Source organism: Plasmodium yoelii (assembly GCF_900002385.2).
Source record: "Plasmodium yoelii strain 17X genome assembly, chromosome: 11".
NCBI lineage: Eukaryota > Apicomplexa > Aconoidasida > Haemosporida > Plasmodiidae > Plasmodium > Plasmodium yoelii.
Window position 1 is genome coordinate 171,362 of NC_036183.2, and position 22,443 is coordinate 193,804.

General features: G+C 20.2%; 5 protein-coding genes across 5 annotated transcripts; all 5 read right to left on the minus strand.

Annotated features, from left to right (window-relative positions):
- Positions 1 to 1,389: 1,389 nt before the first annotated feature.
- On the minus strand, positions 1,390 to 2,477 carry PY17X_1100900 (PIR protein; the record flags this gene model as incomplete). Its single annotated transcript, XM_022956409.1, has 3 exons — positions 1,390 to 1,476; positions 1,566 to 2,354; positions 2,463 to 2,477. The coding sequence occupies 3 exons, from the start codon at positions 2,475 to 2,477 to the stop codon at positions 1,390 to 1,392; spliced, it is 891 nt and encodes a 296-aa protein (XP_022812323.1).
- Positions 2,478 to 5,462: 2,985 nt separating this feature from the next.
- Positions 5,463 to 6,354, minus strand: PY17X_1101000 (fam-b protein; the record flags this gene model as incomplete). The annotated part of the gene is made up of 2 exons (XM_722308.1): positions 5,463 to 6,122; positions 6,286 to 6,354. The coding sequence occupies 2 exons, from the start codon at positions 6,352 to 6,354 to the stop codon at positions 5,463 to 5,465; spliced, it is 729 nt and encodes a 242-aa protein (XP_727401.1).
- Positions 6,355 to 13,209: 6,855 nt separating this feature from the next.
- On the minus strand, positions 13,210 to 14,373 carry PY17X_1101100 (PIR protein; the record flags this gene model as incomplete). The annotated part of the gene is made up of 3 exons (XM_022956410.1): positions 13,210 to 13,275; positions 13,364 to 14,233; positions 14,359 to 14,373. The coding sequence occupies 3 exons, from the start codon at positions 14,371 to 14,373 to the stop codon at positions 13,210 to 13,212; spliced, it is 951 nt and encodes a 316-aa protein (XP_022812324.1).
- A 2,409-nt stretch (positions 14,374 to 16,782) lies between these two features.
- PY17X_1101200 (PIR protein) lies at positions 16,783 to 17,911 on the minus strand (the record flags this gene model as incomplete). Its single annotated transcript, XM_022956411.1, has 3 exons — positions 16,783 to 16,869; positions 16,958 to 17,773; positions 17,897 to 17,911. The coding sequence occupies 3 exons, from the start codon at positions 17,909 to 17,911 to the stop codon at positions 16,783 to 16,785; spliced, it is 918 nt and encodes a 305-aa protein (XP_022812325.1).
- A 2,884-nt stretch (positions 17,912 to 20,795) lies between these two features.
- Positions 20,796 to 21,877, minus strand: PY17X_1101300 (uncharacterized protein; the record flags this gene model as incomplete). Its single annotated transcript, XM_721015.1, has 3 exons — positions 20,796 to 20,861; positions 20,949 to 21,713; positions 21,863 to 21,877. The coding sequence occupies 3 exons, from the start codon at positions 21,875 to 21,877 to the stop codon at positions 20,796 to 20,798; spliced, it is 846 nt and encodes a 281-aa protein (XP_726108.1).
- Between the last annotated feature and the right edge of the window lie 566 nt (positions 21,878 to 22,443).

Genomic DNA, 22,443 nt, shown 5'->3' on the forward strand with positions numbered 1-22,443 from the left:
ATCTTATATATTCTATTGTTATAATTATTAATGTATATACATTCAAATAATATATTAAAAATTCTATATTTGATTAATTCTACAGTAAAACAATGATAATATAATATGCGTTAACATGGGATAATAAAAAGAAATTTAACATTGAGTCGTTAGACTTTTCTCTATTTATCCAGTTTTTTATAATATAAAACCACATATACCAAATTGGATCTTTAACAAATATATAACATTGATACCTTTATAATGTATTATTATGTGTCTTTTCGATAATATTAATATTTAATTATATGAAGGTTTCACAATATAACAATATTTCAATATTAGTTACTAGTAGAGTAATTTATTATATTATATTTATAGGGGTATAATAATAACGTTATTCTATCTATCATATTATTTATGATTATTATAACAAAATATGAAATATTATTAATATACTTATATTTTTTCAATTAAGTACTTATAATATAATACATTTCCAATTTATATATACCTCATAGTTTTAAATTTTAAAAATTAATAGTGATTAATCTAATATTATACCTTTATGAGAAATAAATTAATGTATATAGAACTATTTCTATTATTTGAATTTAAAATATTAGGATAAAATGATACTATATATAATCGAAAATTAAAAGTATTGTATATATGTATCTATATTTGAATTTATTATTAATACGCAGATTTCATTGTATTATTAAATATATTAGATACATAAAACATATTTTATAGATATTGTTGTGTTGTCGAATTTCGATCGATACATCATGCATCTATATTTTATGAATATCTATTATTCCAGTTCATTTGGCATAATATAATTTAAATTAAATAAATTGTAGCATAAATTAGAAGTTTTACTAAATAAAATTTTCATTAAATAAAGAAACATATTGTGTCATGCATAATTCAATATATCCCCTGATTAACAAGCTTTATATAATAGGAAATTATGATATATATAATATTAATTCATATATAGCCAATATATATATTAATATATGCAATTTAGACATTTTTCTTTAAGCATATTAAATGTATATTAACAATCAATTGCATGTATTGTGTTTTATGGAAAATATGTTATGTGATCCATTTCATATTAATGTATATCCCCATTTTTTGATTGCATATTTAGACATCATCTCGAGATTAAACATACGGAACGATACATATATTAAATTAGTGTTCAAGTTATAAAAAATTAAATAAAGATATAATACTTATCCCTAACCCGAATATGGGTTCCACAAACACAACTATGACCCATAACATAAATACTATATAAAAATTATGCAAAAATTACTTATTTCCAATAGACAGTTTCTTAAAATATATAAATCATTATTACTATTCCTGACATAGTCACTCTCTTCGAATAATATATTAACTATTCATTCTCTTCTTTATATTTTTTATTTTTTCTCTCAAATATTGTTTTTGAGCTCGTTTCCGGAATCCAAATAACGAATACTAATATAAAATGTTAAGAAACGTATGATTTTTTTGTTAACGTTTGTATATATATAATAAAAATAATTTTTTAATTCCTTATTATTTACCTTATAAGAAATTCCTAAAAAAAATGCTATTGCACCAAATATCGATAAAACTGTAAATAATTTGTTTCCTGTTGATGATGTATCTCCAGATGAAAGTGCAGAAACGTTTGCTGTTATCTCTGGAAGAGGTGTAATATTGGTACTTATATTTTTTAAATTATCATAATCAGTTAATAAAGCAGACAATATTTGTTTATATGAATTGCCATCAGTATGATTAGAATATCCTTTAAGTTCTTGATATTTTTTAACAAATTCATTCGCATCATCTGACAATTTTTTGACATCTGTATTCGTTGAAATATCACCATACATACTACATAATAGTTTAAATGCATCATAAAATTTAGACAGATCTTGAATATTAATATTCAACAAATCATTTTTTTTATCTATGAATTCCTCAATTTTTGTAAATTTATAGGCAGTATTTTTAAAATTATCATATTTATGACTATTAATTACATATTTAGTATAAAAATCTTTTATTTTGGTGGAATCGTGTCCTTTGATTTTATTTAATTGGTAACTAAACCATGAAATCATATATATAAAAAATAAATTAGTATTATTTTCATTATAACTACTATTAATGGATATAGAATAACATTGTTCAAGTAACCATAAAAATCCAGCCGTAATTTTACCAAGATTATTATTACATTCATTTTCTCCTGATTCTGTAACAGGGCAATAATTTTTGAAATTTTTATGATCTTTAAGTTCAAGTGTTCCGTTTACGCTTAAATCATCGGGTAAATACGTCCTCAAAAAAACAAATTTTCTACACTGAAAAAACATTTAAAAAAAATTGATAAAAATATGTATTAAGAAAATGTTATTAAAATACAAATTAATGAAATTTATAGGAAATATAATGTCAAAAAGTGTATATACTAGATCATCATTCATTATGATGGAATATAATTTATAATCTCTAGGTTAAGGGGATATCATATTATTTTTATATATATATACTAAAATAGGTAATACAATTAACCCTATATATAGCAATTATCTGTCGATAAAAATATTTTTATTATTATTAATTTCAATTTAAAATTAATATAGAATAATAATATAATATTATTACTAAAAGAATATTATATTTTTGTTTATTGGTAGTTAGATAAATTGCCTTATTTGGGGGTTGTTTAATACATGTTTTATCATATGTATATATAATACAATTCTGGATAAATTGTTATCCTTAATAATATTCATATGAGCATTATTATAAAATTAAAGTAACATTGTAATGAGTTTAGAATATATATTCTTATACATATGCTTTAACATAGAAAATAAACAGCGTCACATTTTTTGTTTTAATAAATGGTGCGCCAAAACTAATATACTGAAAAAATCGAAACAATTAAGAAATCTATTATTAATATAATCCTTAAAAGTATATAAATAGTTATTTTTTAAAGTATATTAAATTTTTATATAGTTTTTCATATCATGTAGTTTTTTCTAAAATTATAACATTTATAAAATAAGTTGCATTGTTCCCCTTTTTAATTGCATATACATAATTTCAATATTATTTTTATTTAATATATACCTATTTCAATTATATTTAACATTTTCAATAACTTCATTTTTATTCATACGTACTTCAATTTATAAATATACCTTATTATATAATTTTATAATACATTTTGCACATCTTTTCCACGGTTTAAAACGACAATTAGCACTGAAACAGTATTTATAAGCTTAAATAAGCCTTTTAATGCATATTGTTTTTAAAATAATATTTAGTAAATGTTAAATATATAACACATAAATGAGTATTGATGCAAATTTTAAAGTATAATAGAAAAATATGTGTATTAGGTTGGTATATTGCACTTTGAGAGGAGAGATAAGGGAAGTATGTTTTTTTAAGACAAAATTGTAGCCATATATGATTTACCTATTCTATATAGCTAATTATGTATTGTATTCCTTTAACATTAAAGTTTTCAATTAATGTATGCATTAAAAATGGCTTAGAATTATTTTCTAAATATATAGTTTGCTTTTATATTTTATAATAATTAACTCAGACTTATAATGGAAAACTATAGAATTATTAATATTATTTTGTTTGGGAGTGTTAATTCTAATATTATCGCATTAAAAGTATACTTAACTAAAAATTATAATATTTCATATTATCTTTTATACGTACAATTATAATTTTATCACCTGTTTAAGAATATGTATAATTTATTTACATCTATATAAGTATATCAAATAAACATAATATATTTGTTCACATTTAATAATATATTAATCTAATATTATTATTGTTGTTTTGGTTATATCACTGTATACTACAATGAGATAATTAATGCACTCAAGAGGAATACATTAAACCAATTAGTAATTTTTTTGTTTCATTGTTTTAAAGTATAAAATTTTAGAACATATATACAATCTCGTAAAACGAAACATTTTAATACATATTTATTAATTTATATATAATAACCTAATAAAAATATTATTAGTTCAAAGAAAATTTATTATTATGTGCCTTTCCGATAAAATTAATATTAATATTTAATTATATAAAGGTTTCACAATAAAACAATATTTCAAAATTAGTTATTATTATAACATTTAACTAGTTTATATGTATAAGTATATAATAATAAAGATATTATATCTATCAAATTATTTACAATTATTATAACAAACTATAATATTAAATTTTATTAATATATTTATATTTTTTCTTTTAACTATTTAAAAAATAATTTATTTGTGCCTCAAAACTATAAAGTTTAAAAATTAATAATTATCAATCTAATATTATACCTTTATAGTAAATAAATTAATGTATACATAATCATTTCTATCAATATTAATTAAAACTTTAACATAAAATGATACTATATATAATCAAAAAATAAAAGGATTGTATACATATATCTATAGTGTATTTTTTATGTATTATTAAAAATGTTAGAAGCATAATTATATTTTATAGATAACGTTGTATTATCGAATCTTGATGATATTTTATGAACCTATATTTTATGACTATCTATTATATATTGGTAATGTGCTTAATTAACAATCACAATATACCCATAACTTGAAGGTATACTATATTGTAGACAATTATTCCAAATGAATCTAATTATATGTTATAGGCTTATATATAAGATTACTATATAGTTTGGTTGGAAAGTTATAACTAAATCAAAATAATAGCGACATAAATAATAAGTTTTACTAAATAAAATATTTCATCAAATAAAGAAACATATTGTGTTATTCATGATTAAATATAACTATGGGTTAGCATGTCTTATATAATATATAATAATGATTCTTATATATGTTCAGCCTCAATTTACCAATAAATATATAATTCGAATTTATAATATTGGCACATTTAATATATATGAACAAATTAAACATAAGTGTTGTAACTTATAAAATATGTTATGTAGCCCCTTTCATATTAGCTATGCCCCTTTGGAGGTGTACATTTGGGATTTATTTCGCAATTAAACATGCGTGATGGTACATATATTTAATTAGTATTCACAGACAAATAAATATGATCAAATTATAAACAAATTAATAAAAATGTAACCATAACCCAAAACATAGATTCCATAGAATAAAACTATAAACCATAGTAAAGATCCCTAAATCCTCAATATAGCTTATAATTTTATAAGTGCGTTTAAATTAAGTTTACTTAAAATAATTATAAATACTAACTAAAAATGAGCAAATTAAAATTCTATTAATATATCATATATAATATACATGCATGGAAATACGGATAAACACGTTTTTAACGAACAGTAAAAAAAGATGAATTAATTATGTAGCGTGATTATATATTAAATTAAAATATATATAATAATAAAACATGATAATAAAGAGTGGTTATCTTAATTTTTTTAATATATTGGGTATTTTATATACTTTAAATAATAATTTAAAGTATTGATAACATTTAATAATTGTTTCAATTGAAACCCCTATACCTAGAATAATAAATGGAATTTGAGTCCACCCTGGTATTAGTATCCCCAAAGAAATCAAAACTATTAATATTCCCCTCACTATTAATCCTTTGAGCATTTTGTTTAGCTTTTTTTTATTTTCAAAACGAGTATTACTACTTAAATATACCTGATTATGTTCTGTCTCCAAAGAATTTACTTCATTTTCCAATTGGTTATAATCTTCACCTTCTGATACAGAATTATTTTCATCTGTTTTAGTTATTTCACTATTCCCGATATTATAAAGCTCATTTTTTACTTCTTCTAATTCTTTTCGAAGTTTAATAATTAATTTTTTAGTTCTTTTATCTAAACTATTTAAATCGGGTAATGTATTATTTTCTTCATGCTCCTTTATATGTGAATCTATAGCATTTCGAATATATATAATTTCTTCGTTATCATCATTGTAGTTATTAATTTGATTTGCAAGACTCAAAGTTGATTGATAAAACTCATTTAAATCGAATTGATTGTCTGCATATGCTAATACCCTATTGTTTCTAAAATTTATTATATTCCTTTCAAGGCATAATTCCTGCAAAGAAATGAAATATTTATTAATATATATGTAATTTTAATTTTCCTTCAAGTGTTTTATCAATACATGAAACAATAATATAAGGTTAATGTAAAACAAATAGATACAAAAACTATAATGAAATATTATTAATAATAAAAGAAAATAATATGTAACTTACATTTTTGGTATATTCAAAAAAACAAATAATAATTGAAAAAAAAACAAATTTAAAAATATTGACTCTCATTTTTAATTTTATTCGTTAAATAAATAAAATAATAAATGTAGTTTGAAATAATGATGATAACTTGATATTTATTCACAAAATGGTAATATTAGTTTTTTGTTCTAAAATTTATGAATAAATTAATATATTTATAAAAAATAATGGAATTTATTTCATTTATTAATTTTTTACATTTCCTATAGAATTAATTTATGTAACTGTTGTAATAAACTCCGTTGTATTCATCAAAAATATTTATATATATAAATATTATATATTTCCTTTTTTCAAATAAATATTAATTTTTCTCTAAGAAATGTAACATTTTTAGTATTTTAATTATAAAAAAATATATGTATATAATAATTTTCCCTAAATTTTTTTTTTTGAAATTTTCTACAGAAATAGGCTTTTAATATAATTTATAATAGATTGATATATTTAGTGATACGGTTTTAATATTTTATAAATTTATATTTTTCTATTATTGTTTATATACGAAAAAATTAATAAATATCAATTAAAATAATAAAATATTGAATACATATATATATATTTTATATATGAATAATACATATATATACTGAAAACATTAACAAATCATCATTGTTATTTCATTTAAATGATTTATAATTTATCATAGTTCCAAGTGAACCATCTTATAATTATTACACAGTCTCATATATAATGCTATCATTACAGTTCGTTTGACATAATATGATTTAAACTAAAATAATTTTAACACAAATTATAAGCTTTACTAAATAAATTTTTCATCAAATAAAGAAACATATTTTATATTTTTATATCCATAATCCAATATAATCCCTGATTAATAAGTTTTATATAATAGACAATTATGATATTGCATAATGCAATTTCATATATTAATATATATATTCAATATCTATATTAATATATGAAATTTAGCTATTTTACTTTAACCATATTAAATCTATATTAGCACTCAATTATATATAACTCATGAAAAAATGTTATACAGCCCCCTTTTTTGTTGCATATTTGGACTTTTGAACCCCACCTCTTGATTAAACATATGTGATTGTACATATATTCAATTAGTATTCAAAGACAAATAAATGTGATCAAATTATAAAAAATTAAATAAAAATATAACCCACTCTCTGAGAAAAGGAGTAAACCTTTAAGTTTATTGCCCGATTGTGCAATTGGTTTTTGGGCATTAATAATAAAATAAAAAACATATTTTGAACGATACCTTCAGTGAGTTACATAAATTCGTTTTGGCATTTATAATTTCCTTATAGTAATAAAATGATACAAAATATCCCAAGTGTGGGCAATGAAAAAATGAATTCCAAATGTAGGAAGGAAATTAAAAGTATATATAAAAAAACAAATAATTCGTATAATTATAATATTTTTTTATTATCATTAGGTAAATGCCTATAATATATACATATAAAACAACCCTTATTAAAAATAGCATATGTATAACCATGTTACGTTGTGTGTTCACGTTAATGTTTTTTTAATTAAAAATTTTGTGTGAAATATAACTTATTTTATTTCAAAGTTAAATTTATTTATTTTAATATCTTTAAGTTCCAATGAGAATAACATGATCATGTATATATATAGGCAATGGTACATATAAATGCTTACATATATGTTAAAGGTATTTATTAATTGGTAAAAATATGCAGTGGTGTATTAAACGAAAAGTGGAATACCAAATAAATATAATTATAATGACATATGTAATATATGGCAAAGTGTAATACAAAAAAGATTTGTTTTAGCCTTTCTGGTGAATTTACAATATTTTCGTAAAAGTACGCATACTTAATGAAAAAATATCTACCCCATAAAAAAAAGCTTAAGTCCACGTTCAAAATTAAAAAATATAAATATGTTAGTTTTCTTAGCAGAAACAATTATATATTGTGAATATTTAATCACATTTAAATGACGTTTTTCATAATATCGTTAACATTTCTCAGTTAACCAAAAAAGTACGACCTATTTATTTCACATGTTTTTCGGTCTTTATGTAATAAAAGTGCTCTACGAAAAAAATGTACATCCATATAAATTCTCTATATATATAGAAAACTTTTATGCATCCAAGAACAAAATAATTTTTTAAAGGTTTTGTTTTTGTGTAAAATACCATTTCAGTATTAAATATATTAGGCTTATCTATGTAATATTTATTTCATATAATTTTTTTGTAATTATCAAAGTTTAAAACATCAACAATATGAAGTTATTTATAATAGAAACCTTTCGTGTGTTTTTAAAAAAACATGACAGTATTAATGGTATATAATGTATGTTGAATATACTAAATTATTGAAATTTTATTATTTCTTTATAATAAGAAATGATGTCACAATACTAATCCGTATATAATTTTATACAAAAATATTTTCACTTTGTAAGAAACTTGAAATAATGTGTAAGCATATGCATGAATATTTTACATATGTTGTAACATATTGTTTATTTAATATACTACATAATTTTAGGCCCCTTTTAAGAAATAAATAAAAAATATATAAACCTTTAAATAAGTTAAATATTCTTTATAAAATACAAATCCAAGCACTTTTGTTTTTTTTATATGTACATTATGTTATGTCTTAATATGCATATGTACAAACATATATTATTTTGATCCTCTTGCTAGCTGTATGTGGCAATATTTTATATATTATTCAAAAATATTTTTTATATTTCATTACATATTTATAGTAAATAAAAATATGAATTTATACAGATTTTAAAATTTGAAAAGAATTAAAATCATAATAAAGGATTAATTTTATAATTGATGCTTATAGATATTTTTTGTGTAGTGTTTGGGTAATAAAATAATAAGTAAAAATTAACAAAATTATGTTAATATCTCATTATACAAGTATTTTTAATCTATATATGTATTTTTTATTTGACTTCGTTTGATATATATTCATTTATTTACTGCTATTTTGTTATACCAAATTAAATTCTTTCTTTTTTATGTTCATCAATTAAAAAAAATATAATCTGAAGTTTCACAAATTAAAAATATTTATATTGTATTTTATATAAAACCAATTAATGAGCATACAGAAAAATCATATATGTTTTTGTTGTTATACAAAATTGAACTTTTGATTTGTATTTTCCTTTTTGTATTCTACTTCTCAATGTGACTCAGTGAATATAATCGTTTTTTATGTAATAGGAGGTTTTCATTCTCATATATATCGAATAATATCTCCTTTATTTTTTTATAAATAAATAACAATTATTTGTATCACTTCCTAATTTATGAATATATAATGGACGATAAAAATAGCCGATGTGTTTATGTATAATATATTTTTTAATATATGTGTATATTATAAATATGTATATAGTTGTGTATCACATTTGTCAACACATACCCATTCATAAAAAAATACACATATCAATTATAGGATATGTAAAAACGAATTACACATTTTAAACAATACAAGCATAAAAACGGGAGTTATCCCAAAAATAATATTAAAAATGGGTATGTAAAAATATAATCTTGCTATGCATTATTTCATATATATGTAACTAGTATAGGAAATCTATGTTTGGACCTTTATTTCGAGTTTCAAGCAAATTAATACTCAATCAAATATGCAATAATTTCATTTTGGAAGATATAAATACTTCACGATGAAAAAAATTAGAAATAACAAAAAAACGAAAAAGAAAACAATCCAATTTTTCTCATTCTTTGGTCAAAGGAAAAATGTAAGTATACACACTTAAAGTCAACCGTAATATGCCATAATGTTTTTAAAATAAATTAAAAATACTTGCTACTTGACGAAGAAACGTTTTTATAATGAGACATTTGATAAAATATAATATCATAAAAGCTTATTTAATGATTATAAAAATAATAATATTATTGTTATTACAATTAACATTATGATTAATCATCCTATTTTTGAAGGTTTATTATCGAAAGAAATTCACTGTTCCAAGATACTTTTAAAACACCCAATCGTATTGTAATAAGTTGCATAGAGAAAGTAACAATAAGTAAAACATTATATAAAAAAATAAGAAATTACACTTGCGTAATAAAAAATAACCGTAAAAGGAAGAGATTCCATATGTTTTACAATAAAACTGTTTTTATATTTAAGCAAAATTATATAGGAAGAAAAATATTATTCCAATATTATACTTCGATAAATATAATGTAATAAATCATATGTTTACACAAGTTAATAAAATTGATAATCCATATTCTTTCCCATTATTAATTTGTGTGAAATATAAATATAAAATGTATAACAATTCACAAAAATGCTCAACACATTAGTATATTTATAAAAAAAAACAAGCTTTAAGGAAACAATTACCATAAATAATTTTCTCTCTACATCAAATAAATACATTTGGAACATACGAAAAATAAATGAAAATTCAAGTATGAATGAGAATATCCCGATAATTAAAGGGAATACCAACGATAATTCCCTTGAAAAAGGAAGCATACATGAAAAAAATGTAAATGTGCTTAACCTTTATTAAATAAAATTGCAAATTTAGCAAAAAAACAAATATAAATAAAAATTTATATATAAATCCAAGTGCTCATATAAGTATCAATGTTAATATACATAAAAATCCTTATATAAATATAGATAATGATATATAAGTGATAATATAAGTAAAAATACTTACATAAATTCAGAGAATTATTTAATATATAATAAATATATATCTTCAAAAATAATAAAAAAATATAAAATATTATGCAAAATTCAATAAAATTTCATGTATAAGTGTTTATTTAAGAAGTCGGCATGTAAAAGGGATACTTTATTTTGTTGAGAATAAATATTTAATCACCAATTTGTATGCAATTCGTATTCTATGCACACATGGCTGAGGTTGCGTAATTTGCGTCCATGTATTTAATTAATATTGCATGTAGAAATATAAAGCACACTGAAAAATTCAATAACTCGGTATATAATTGTGTATGCACGAAATTGTGTGCACATATCAATATTTGGATATATATTTTTTTTGTAAAGTACGAAATATGAAATGAAAGGTAACCATGTTATTCATAAAAACGGATCGATAAGTTGTGATATACCACACATCAAGTTATATTAAAAAAAATAACAATGTTAATCAAATAAACTAAATAAATGTATATTGTGGTATATATAATCTAATATAATCCAAATACAATAATCATCCTTTTTAAATAAATAGATGTTTATAATATAACATATTCTGGGTCATATGTAGTTAGCGGAATATTAACATGAAAATATCAAATGATGTCGTTATCTATTAATAATATTTAATATTTATGTTATCTTGACACATCAAATGTGTATATTACAATCTTTGAAAAACATGTTTTTATTATATTCTGTTTATATTAATATTTATCTCCATTATGCGTTCCAGATTTAGACTTCGTTTAGAGGTTAATAAATTGGCGGGATAACAATTTTTTTTATATTTTGGTATTTGATATACTTAGCAATTTTATGTAAACCACGAAATATATCAACCCTAAAACAAGATCACAGGCTTAACCTATATATATACATACGCTGCCTATTGTTTATAACCTTATTAATAAATATATTTAAATTGAAATTATTTTAAAAACATTACAAAGTATAATTAAATATAATTAACAATATTAAAAAAAATAATGAATAAATATATTAAAATTTGCATTAATATATAATTGGACATGCTTCCCAAATTTAACATACTTCCGTGCTTAATCATTGATACAATATTATATATATTAGGACAATAACGTTAATTTTATATACCAAGTTGTTTATAAGTATTATATCAAACTATAACACTAAATTGTATTATATACTTATATTTTGTCTTTTAACGATTTTAAATGTAATATATTTATACCTGAAAATATAAAATTTAAAAATGAATAGTGATTAATCTAATATTATACCTTTGTAGTAAATAAATTAATATATATAGAACGATTTATATTATTTGAATTTAAAACTTTAGCATAAAATTATATTATATATATCGAAAGTTAAAAGGATAGTATGCCTATATCTATAATGTAATTTTTATGTATTACTAAAAATGTTAGATGCATAAAACATCTTTTATAGGTATTATTGTGTTGTTGAACTTCGATCGATATTTTATGATTATCTATTATGCATTGATAATATTTTTAATTAATGCTAAAAATACACATATTAATGTGAAGGTATATTATAATGTAGACAATTGTTCCAAATTAATCTAATTATAATTTATACTATGATATATAATATTATTATACTGTTCGGTTATCAAAATATAATTTAAATTAAAACAAATATGATGCAAATAATAAGTTTACTAAATAAAATGTTTTATCAAATAAAGAAACATATTGTGTTATGTATAATTCAATATAATTATGATTAACAAGTCTTATATAATAAATAATTATGATATATCATAATATGAATTAATATGTGTAATATAGACATTTTATTTTAATCAAATTAAATTGGCATGAACACTCAATTATAGATATTATAACTTATGAAAAATTTTTATGTGACCCTTTTCATATTAATGGCAGTATCCCTTTTTTGTTGCATATTTAAACTTCATCTCGTGATTAAACATACGGAATAATATATATATTAATTACTGTCAAAATTATACAAAATTAAATGCAATATAATACTTAACCCTAACCAACATAAAAACTATATAAAAATTATGCAAAATTATGATATAAAATTATTTTCAAATAGACAGTTACTTAACATATATTAATCATTATTACTATTCCTGAAATAGTCACTACTCTTTGAATCACATATTAATGATCAGTTTTCTTTTTTATTTTTTTAGCCTTTCTCTTAAATGTTGTTTTTGAGATCGTTTACGAAATCCAAATAACGAATACTAATATAAAATGTTAAAAATGTATGATTTTTTTGTTAACGTTTGCATATATATAATTAAAATAATATTTAAATTCCTTATTATTTACCTTATAAGCAATTCCCCCAAAAAATGCTATTGCAAATAATATCGATAAAAGTGGAATTAATTTATTTACTAGTGATGAACCTGACAATGTGATGTCAGAACTCGAGTTTGTCGTTACAAGAATTGATTTATCAGTTTCACTCGATGATACACTTGTTTCAGTTACTTTAGAATCGACTACTTTTCCTTTTTTGCTTGTTTTTTCTTTTGGTAATGGAGGGAGATTTTTTGCTGTATTATTAAAAAACATGTTACTTCCAAAATAATTATAATATTTGGAAAAAACACTTAATATTTTACTGTATGAATTATTGTCATTATTATTATCATCATTAAGGAGTTCTTTATATTTATCAATAAATTTATTAGCACATTGTAGAAAATCACTACTATTTTGTTTCGTATTAGCAGTATTCATATTACATAATGGTTTAAATAATTCATAAAATTTAGACATATGACTAATATTAATATCCATATAGTCCTTTATTTCATCTATCATTTCCTTATAACTGGTATACTTTTCATCATTAAGTTCATGCTTAGTGTACTCCTCGTTATTTTCTATATGATTAGAATAAAAATCTTTTAATGTGATGATGTTATCAGGTGTATTTAGGCTTAATTTATAACTTAGCCATATCATAATACATACAACCACACCTGTATGTCTATCTCCATAATTTGAAGTACCAAATTTACCAAAAAATCCATTAAATAACCATAAACAACCAGCGTTAATCTTATCGATATTAGTTTCACAATTATTATTAGGGCAGTATTTATTAAATGTTCTCTTTTGAAAATAATATTCTTTAGAATCGTTCAATTCATCAGAAAAAAGCTTCCATATACTTTCAAACTCTCTACACTAAGAAACAATTTAAAAAAATAAAATAAAAATGTCGTTAAAATTAAATTTATTAATAATATATAGATAATAAATTATCAAATAATACAATAAAATTAAATATTTAAAAAAAAAAATAAATGTACCAAAACATCAGCCATTATAATGGAATTTCATTTTTTATTTGTAGGTTAATCTGCATCATGTTATTTTTATATAAAATATATATACTGACAAAATATATCTTGTATATTAGTTCCCTATATCACATTTATCGTATTAATCACATTGTTATTTTTAATAATAATATAGAATTAATATAGAATAATAATACAATAATATTACAAAGGAATATTATATTTACTTTTTTTGACATTTGGGAATTGTCTTAAATTATGGTTGATTTAATACATATTTGATCATATGTATGTATAATGCAATTTATGCATAAAATAATTATTACTAATAACATTCTACATAATTTTATTATAAAATTTTAAGGAGTTTTATAATGAATTTAAAAAATATATACTTATATATATGGTTTAGTATAGAACATAAACAACGTCACATCTTTTATTATAATAAAAAACGTCCTAAAACTTAAATACTGCACAAATATAAAAAATTATGAAAGTTATTATTATTATTATTATAATCCTCAAAAGTATATAAATAATTATTTAATAAGATAGATAAATACTTATATACTTGTTTCTTATAATATATAGTACAGTCTTTTCTAAAATTATAAATTTACAAAATAGTTGTATTGTTCCATTTTCTATACAAATTATATAAATTTATGTTGTTTTAATGAATGTAGAAAAATTAAAAAATAATTTTAATACGTTAAATAACTTTATTTTATTCTCATATACTCCAATTTAGAAATATTCCTTATTGGGCAATTTTATAATACATTTTGCATATTTTTCCACTGTTAAAACAACAATTAACACTGAACCCATACGTATTAATATATTTATAAGCTTAAATAATCCTTTGAATGTATATTATTTTTAAAATAATGCTTAGTAAATATTAAATATTAAAACATAAATAACTACTGATGTAAATTTTTAAGTATAATAAAAAACTATGCATAATTAAGTTGGTATATTCCCCTTTAAGAGGAGAGAGATAAGATATATTTTCTCTTTTAATATATAAACTTAGATAAATGTTTGCTAAATGTTCTGCATTGTTCATTTTTATCTTATATATTCTACTGTTATAGTTATCAATGTATATACGTTCAAATAATTGATTAAAAATTCTATATTTTATTAATTATATGATAAAACGATGATAATATAATACGCGTTAATATGAAATAATAAAAAGATTTTTAACGTGAATTAAGTCTTTAGCCTTTTTTCTATTTATCCAGTTTTTTAGAATATAAAACTACATATCCCAAATTGAATCTTTAACAAATATATATAAATTATATTATTATAATGTATCATTATACGTCTTTTCTATAAAATTAATATTAATATTTAATTATATGAAGATTTCACAATGTAACAATATTTCAATATGAGTTATTGGTATATTATTTTATTATATTATATGTATAAGCATATAATAATAACGCATTCTATCATATTATTTACAATTGTTAAAACATAATATGATATGAAATTTTATTAATATACTTATATTTTATTAACTATTTTAAATATAATATATTTATATCTCAAATCTTTAAAATTTAAAATCAATAGTATTAATCTAATATTATACCTTTATAGTAAATAAATTAAAATATATAGAACTATTTCTATTATTTGGGTTTAAAAAATTAGCGCAAAATGATATTATATATAATCGAAATATAAAAGGACATTATACACATATTTATAGTGTAATTTTTATGTATTACTAAAAATGTTAGATGCATAAAATGCCTTTTATAGACTATGTTGTATTATCGAATCTCGATCGATGTTTCATGAATTTATATTTTATTATTATCTATTATTATAGTTCAGCTGGGTAATATGATTTAAATTAAAATAATTATGATCCAAATAATAAGTTTTACTAAATAAAATTTTCATTAAATAAAGAAACATATTATGATATGCATAATTCAATGTAGCTCTGGGTTATCACGACTTACATAATAGGAAATTATGATATACCATAATATGAATTCATATATAATCAATATCTATATTAATATATACAATATAGACATTTTTTTTTAATCATATTAAATCGGCATGAACACACAATTATATATATTATACTTTATGGAAAATATGCTATGTGGCTTCTTTCATATTAGCTTATCTCCCTTTTGGTTGCATATTTGGACTTCTCATGATTAAATGTACGGATATAGTACATATATTAAATTAGTGCTCAAATTATAAAAAATTAAATAAAGATATAATACTTAGCCCTAACCCGAATATGGGTTACATAAACACAACTCTGACCCACAACATAAAAACTATATAAAAATTATGCAAAAATTACTTCCCAATAGACAGTTTCTTAAAATATATAAATCATTATTACTATTCCTAAATTAGTCACTCTCTTTGAATCATACATTATTGATTCATTTTCTTCTTTATATTTTTTAGCTTTTCTCTTAATTTTTGTTTTTGAAATCGTTTCCGAAATCCAAATAACGAATACTAATATAAAATATTAAGAAGTGTATGATTTTTTGTTAACATTTGGATATATATAATGAAAATAATTTTTTAATTCCTTATTATTTACCTTATAAGAAATTCCCAAAAAAAATGCTATTGCACCAAATATCGATAAAACTGTAAATAATTTGCTTGTTATCGATGAACTTGATGCATCTTCAGAAATTAATCCAGAACTTAGTGCATCATTTTCTTCTGTTTTTATAGGTGAAAGGGATGGAATATCCTTAGAATTACCACCTTTACTAGTATAATAATTTTTAAATTTATCATATTCATTTGATAAAGTAGACAATAGTTGTTTATAGGAACTATTACTAGTAATAACAGAGTTTTGATTCATTTCTTTATATTTACTAACAAATTTATTAGCATTTTGCGAACAGATTGAGCAATGTAATGTTTTTACATCAAAATTAGTATACATTTCACATAATAATTTAAATACTTCATAAAAATTAGATATAATATTAGTATCCATATCCAACAAATATGTTTTTTGATCTATAAGATTCTTATAACTAGTATACCCCTCAACACCAGTTAAAGGAATTTTGTACCTATCACCACCCTGGACATACGTATTATAAAAATAGCGTAGATTGGTTATTCCTACTTGTTTCTTTAGGTTTAACATATAACTTAACCATATTAAAATGTATTCAACAATATTTATGTTTTTATGATGCTTAAACACAGAAGAATCCTTAAATAATCCATCAAGCAAATATAAACATCCAGCATTAAGTTTGTCGAGATTACTACTACAGTTGTTACCAGTACAATAATTATTTAAAATGTGTTTATTCATAATAATTTGATAGTCTCCGTTTGCGTCCAACTTATTGGAAAACGAGTTACTTAAAGCAAGAAACATTCTACACTAAGAAAGAGTTGAAAACAATTAATAAAAACGCGAGTTATTAAAATAAAGTTTAATGATATTTATATGTAATACAATATAAAAAATGTAAAAGAAACTATTATTATTAAAAAATGCATATACCACATGGTCATTCATTATAATGGGATTTTATCTTTGATTTGTAAATTGAATAGAATCATGCTGTTTTTATATACACTGCCCCCAATATGTGACGCAAATAATTTAGCCCTATATATAACAATTGCCTGTAGTTAAATATATTATAAGTCTTTAATAATTAAATTAATATAAAATAATAAAATAATATTGTTACTAAATAAATTTTATATTTATGTTTATGATAATTAGCTAAATTACCTTAAATAGAGGGATGTTTAATAAAATTTTGATTAAATATAGATATGATGCATTTTATACAAAAATGACTATTATTAATAACATATGGTATAACTTTATTATAAAAATGAATATATTTTTATAAATAATTTAAAGTATGTTTGAACATAGAAAAGGAATATATTTATATCTTATGTTTTAATGGTTTCAATTCAAAACTTAAATACTGTATAAATCTAAAAAATAAAAAATTATATTATTACTATAATCCTTAAAATTATATAAATATTTGTTTAATAATATATATTAATTTTTTATATACTTTTTCTTATAATATATAATATAGTTTTTTCTAAAATTATAGTATTTTCAAATTAAGTTATATGCTCCACTTTTTATGCAAATTATATAAATTTAATATTACTTTTAATAAATATATATACATTCCAATTATATTTTAACATTTTCAATAACTTTATTTTTATTTCTATATAATTCAATTTAGAAATATACATTATTGGGTGATTTTATAATATATTTTGCACATATTTCCCACGGTTTAGAACGACAATTAGCACTGAAACCGTATTTATAAGCTTAAATAAGTATTTTAATGCATATTGTTTTTAAAATAATACTTAGTAAATATTAAATATATAACACATAAATGCGTATTAATGCAAATTTTAAAGTATAATAGAAAACTATGTGTATTAAGTTGGTATATTGCACTTTGAGAGGAGAGATAAGGGAAGTACGCTTTTTTAAGACAAGGACGTAACCATATAAGATTTACTTATTCTACATAGTTTAATTATATTTTATATTTCCTACCATTAAATCTTTCAATTCGTGTATATATTATAATTCTTCATTAAAAGTGGCTTAGAATTGTTTTCTAAATATATAGTTTGCTTTTAAATTTTAATAAATAATATTATACTATATATTTTATAATAAACTATATTTTTAAGAAAACTATAGAATTATTAACATTATTTTGCTTGGTAATGTTAGTCTAATGTTATCACATTAGGCATACTTAAATAAATGTTATAATATTTCATTTTATCTTGCATGCATACAATTTTAATATGATCATACCTTTAATAATATATATGATGAATTTATACCCATGTAGTGTATCAAATGAATTTAATGATTTGTTGTATTTAATACGTTTATCTATTTTTATTACTATTATTATTGTTACTGCTATATCACTGTATAGTACAACGGAATAATTAATGCGCTTAATCAAAATACTTTAAATCAATTAATAATTTTTTGGTTTCATTGTTTTAAAGTATAGCATTTAGAACATATTATTTCGTAATAACAATATATTTAAATTATAAATTTAGAGTTTTTATATACATAATAACCTAATAAAAATGTTATTAATTCAAATTAAATTAATTATTACATACCTTTTCCATATACTTTGCATTAATATATAATTGTATATGTTTCACAAAATTAACATATTTCAGTCCTTAGTCTTTGATAACATATTATATATTAGAACAATAACGATATTCAATCTATCATATTATTTATAATTATCAGAACAAACTATAACATTAAATTTTGTTATATAATTATATTTTATTTTTTAAATCTTTTAAAATATAATTTATTTATACCTTAAAATATAAAATTTAAAAATTAATAGTGATTAATCTATTATTATATCTTATGATAAATAAATTATGGCATATAAAGCAATTTCTATTAATACTAATTAATTTTGATATAAATATAAAGAAATCACAAAAAAGGAATAGTACACAATTAAAAAATAAAAAATATTATATATATGGTGCAATTTTTTATGTATTACTAAAAATGTTAGATGCGTAAAACATATTTTATAGATAACGTTGTATTATCGATTCTCGATCAGTATCCATGCATTTATATTTTATGAATACCTATTATATATTGGTAATATGCTTTATTAAAAATAAAAATATACTCATTAACCTGAGAGTATATTATAATGTAGACAATTGATCCAAATGAATCATCTTATAATTAATACCCAACCTCATATATAATGCTATTATTACAGTTTGTTATAAAAATACGATTTAAATTAAAATAAATATGATACAAATAATACGTTTTACTAAATAAAATGTTTCATCAAATAAAGAAATACATTGTGTATGATATACATAATTCAATATAATTCTGGGTTAACAACTTTTATATAGCCAATATATATATTAAAACTCAATTGTATATATTATAACTTATGAAAAAATGTTATACAACCCCTTTCATATTAGCTTATGCCCCTTTTTGGTTGCATATTTGGGATTTGAACTTCATCTTGTGATTAAACATACATAATGATACATATATTTAATTAGTGTTCAAATTATAAACAAATTAATAAAGATATATACTTAGCCCCAACCAAATATGGGTTCCACAAACACAACTCTGTCCCACAACATAATAACAATATAAAGATTATGCAAACACATACAAAAATATACATATGTAACATTGTATTTAATTGGTTATATTAGTTAATTATTCTTATATACCACAAAATTATTATCAAAAATTACTTATTTCCAAATAAACAGTTTCTTAAATATATAAATCATTATTACTATTCCTGGAATAATCACTACTCTTCGAATCATATATTAATGATCCATTTTCTTCTTTATTTTTTTATCTTTTTTCTTAAATGTTGTTTTTGAACTCTTTTCCGAAATCCAAATAACGAATACTAACATAAAAAAGGTAAACGTATTATTTTTTTGTTAACTTTTGCATATATTTAATGAAAATAATTTTTAATTTTCTTATTATTTACCTTATAAACAATTCCCAAGAAAATTGATACTGCAAAAAATATTAATCCAATTGAAATTAAAGTTTTTTTTATTACTAATTTTCGTGAATATGTTGGAAGGATTGGAAATTTGCTAGTTTGGGAATTTTTATATATATTTTTAAAATTATTATAATCATTTGATAATCTAGACAATAGTTGACCATAGGGACTATCTTTATTATTATTATTATAATTTTCATTAAGATAATCATATTTTTTAGCAAATTCTTTAGCTTTTTCTAAACAATTATTGCAATTTGAGTTGTTTATATCAAGTCCATTATACATACCACATAATGTTTTAAATGCATCATAAAATTTAGACATATCTTCAAAATTAATATTCAGCAAATCCTTTCTTTTATCTATAAGATCATTATAACTATTATAATCGTTAACATTAGTTATTTTCTCATTATACTTACTATCACTCTTTATATTCGCTTCATAAAAATCATATATATTCTTATAATTCATATTTTTATTTAAGCTTAACATATAACTTAACCATAAGATAATGTAATCAACAATATAGATACTGTTTTTTGCATTAATCTTGAATGATTCAGAACTCTCAAAAAAATGTTTAAATAAAAATAAACATACAGCATTAATTCTATTGATATCAGTCTTACATGTTTCATTATCACAATACTCTTTGAAAAGTATATCATTCAAAAATTTATAGTTTCCAATATTCGATTGATATATAAAATTCGTCCATACATAAAGGAACTTACTACACTAAAAAAACATTTAAAAGAAATTATTATAAATGTGAGTTATTGAAAATTTTATTAAAATACAGTTTAATGATATTTATATATAATACAATATCAAAAAATGTAAAGAAAATTATTATTATTATTATTATTATTAAAAAATGCATATACCATATTTGTATTCATTGTGAAGGAATCTTATTTTTGATTTGTAAATTTAATAAAATCATGCTGTGTTTATATAAACTGCTCCCAATATGTGACGCAAATAATTTAACCCTATAAATAACAACTGTTTGTAGTTAAATATATTATAAGTTTTTCAATAATTAAATTAATATAAAATAATAATACAGTAGTATTACTAAAATAATATTATACTTATTTTATGACAATTATCTAAATTACCTTAAATATAGGATTGCTTAATACTGTTTTGATTAAATATAGATACGATGCATTTTATACAAAAATTGTTATTCTTAGTAACATTTGGTATAACTTTATTATAAAAATTAATATATTTTTATAATGAATATAAATTATATTTCCTTGTATTTATTTTTGGTTATAGAAAATCTATAACATCTCCTTTTTTAGTAGAACCTTTTCTAAAACTTAAATACTGTATAAATCTAAAAAATAAAAAGTTCTATTATTACTATAATCCATAAAAGTATATGAATAGTCATTTTTTAAAACATATTAAATTTTTATATACTTGTTTCTTATAATATATGATATAGTTTTTT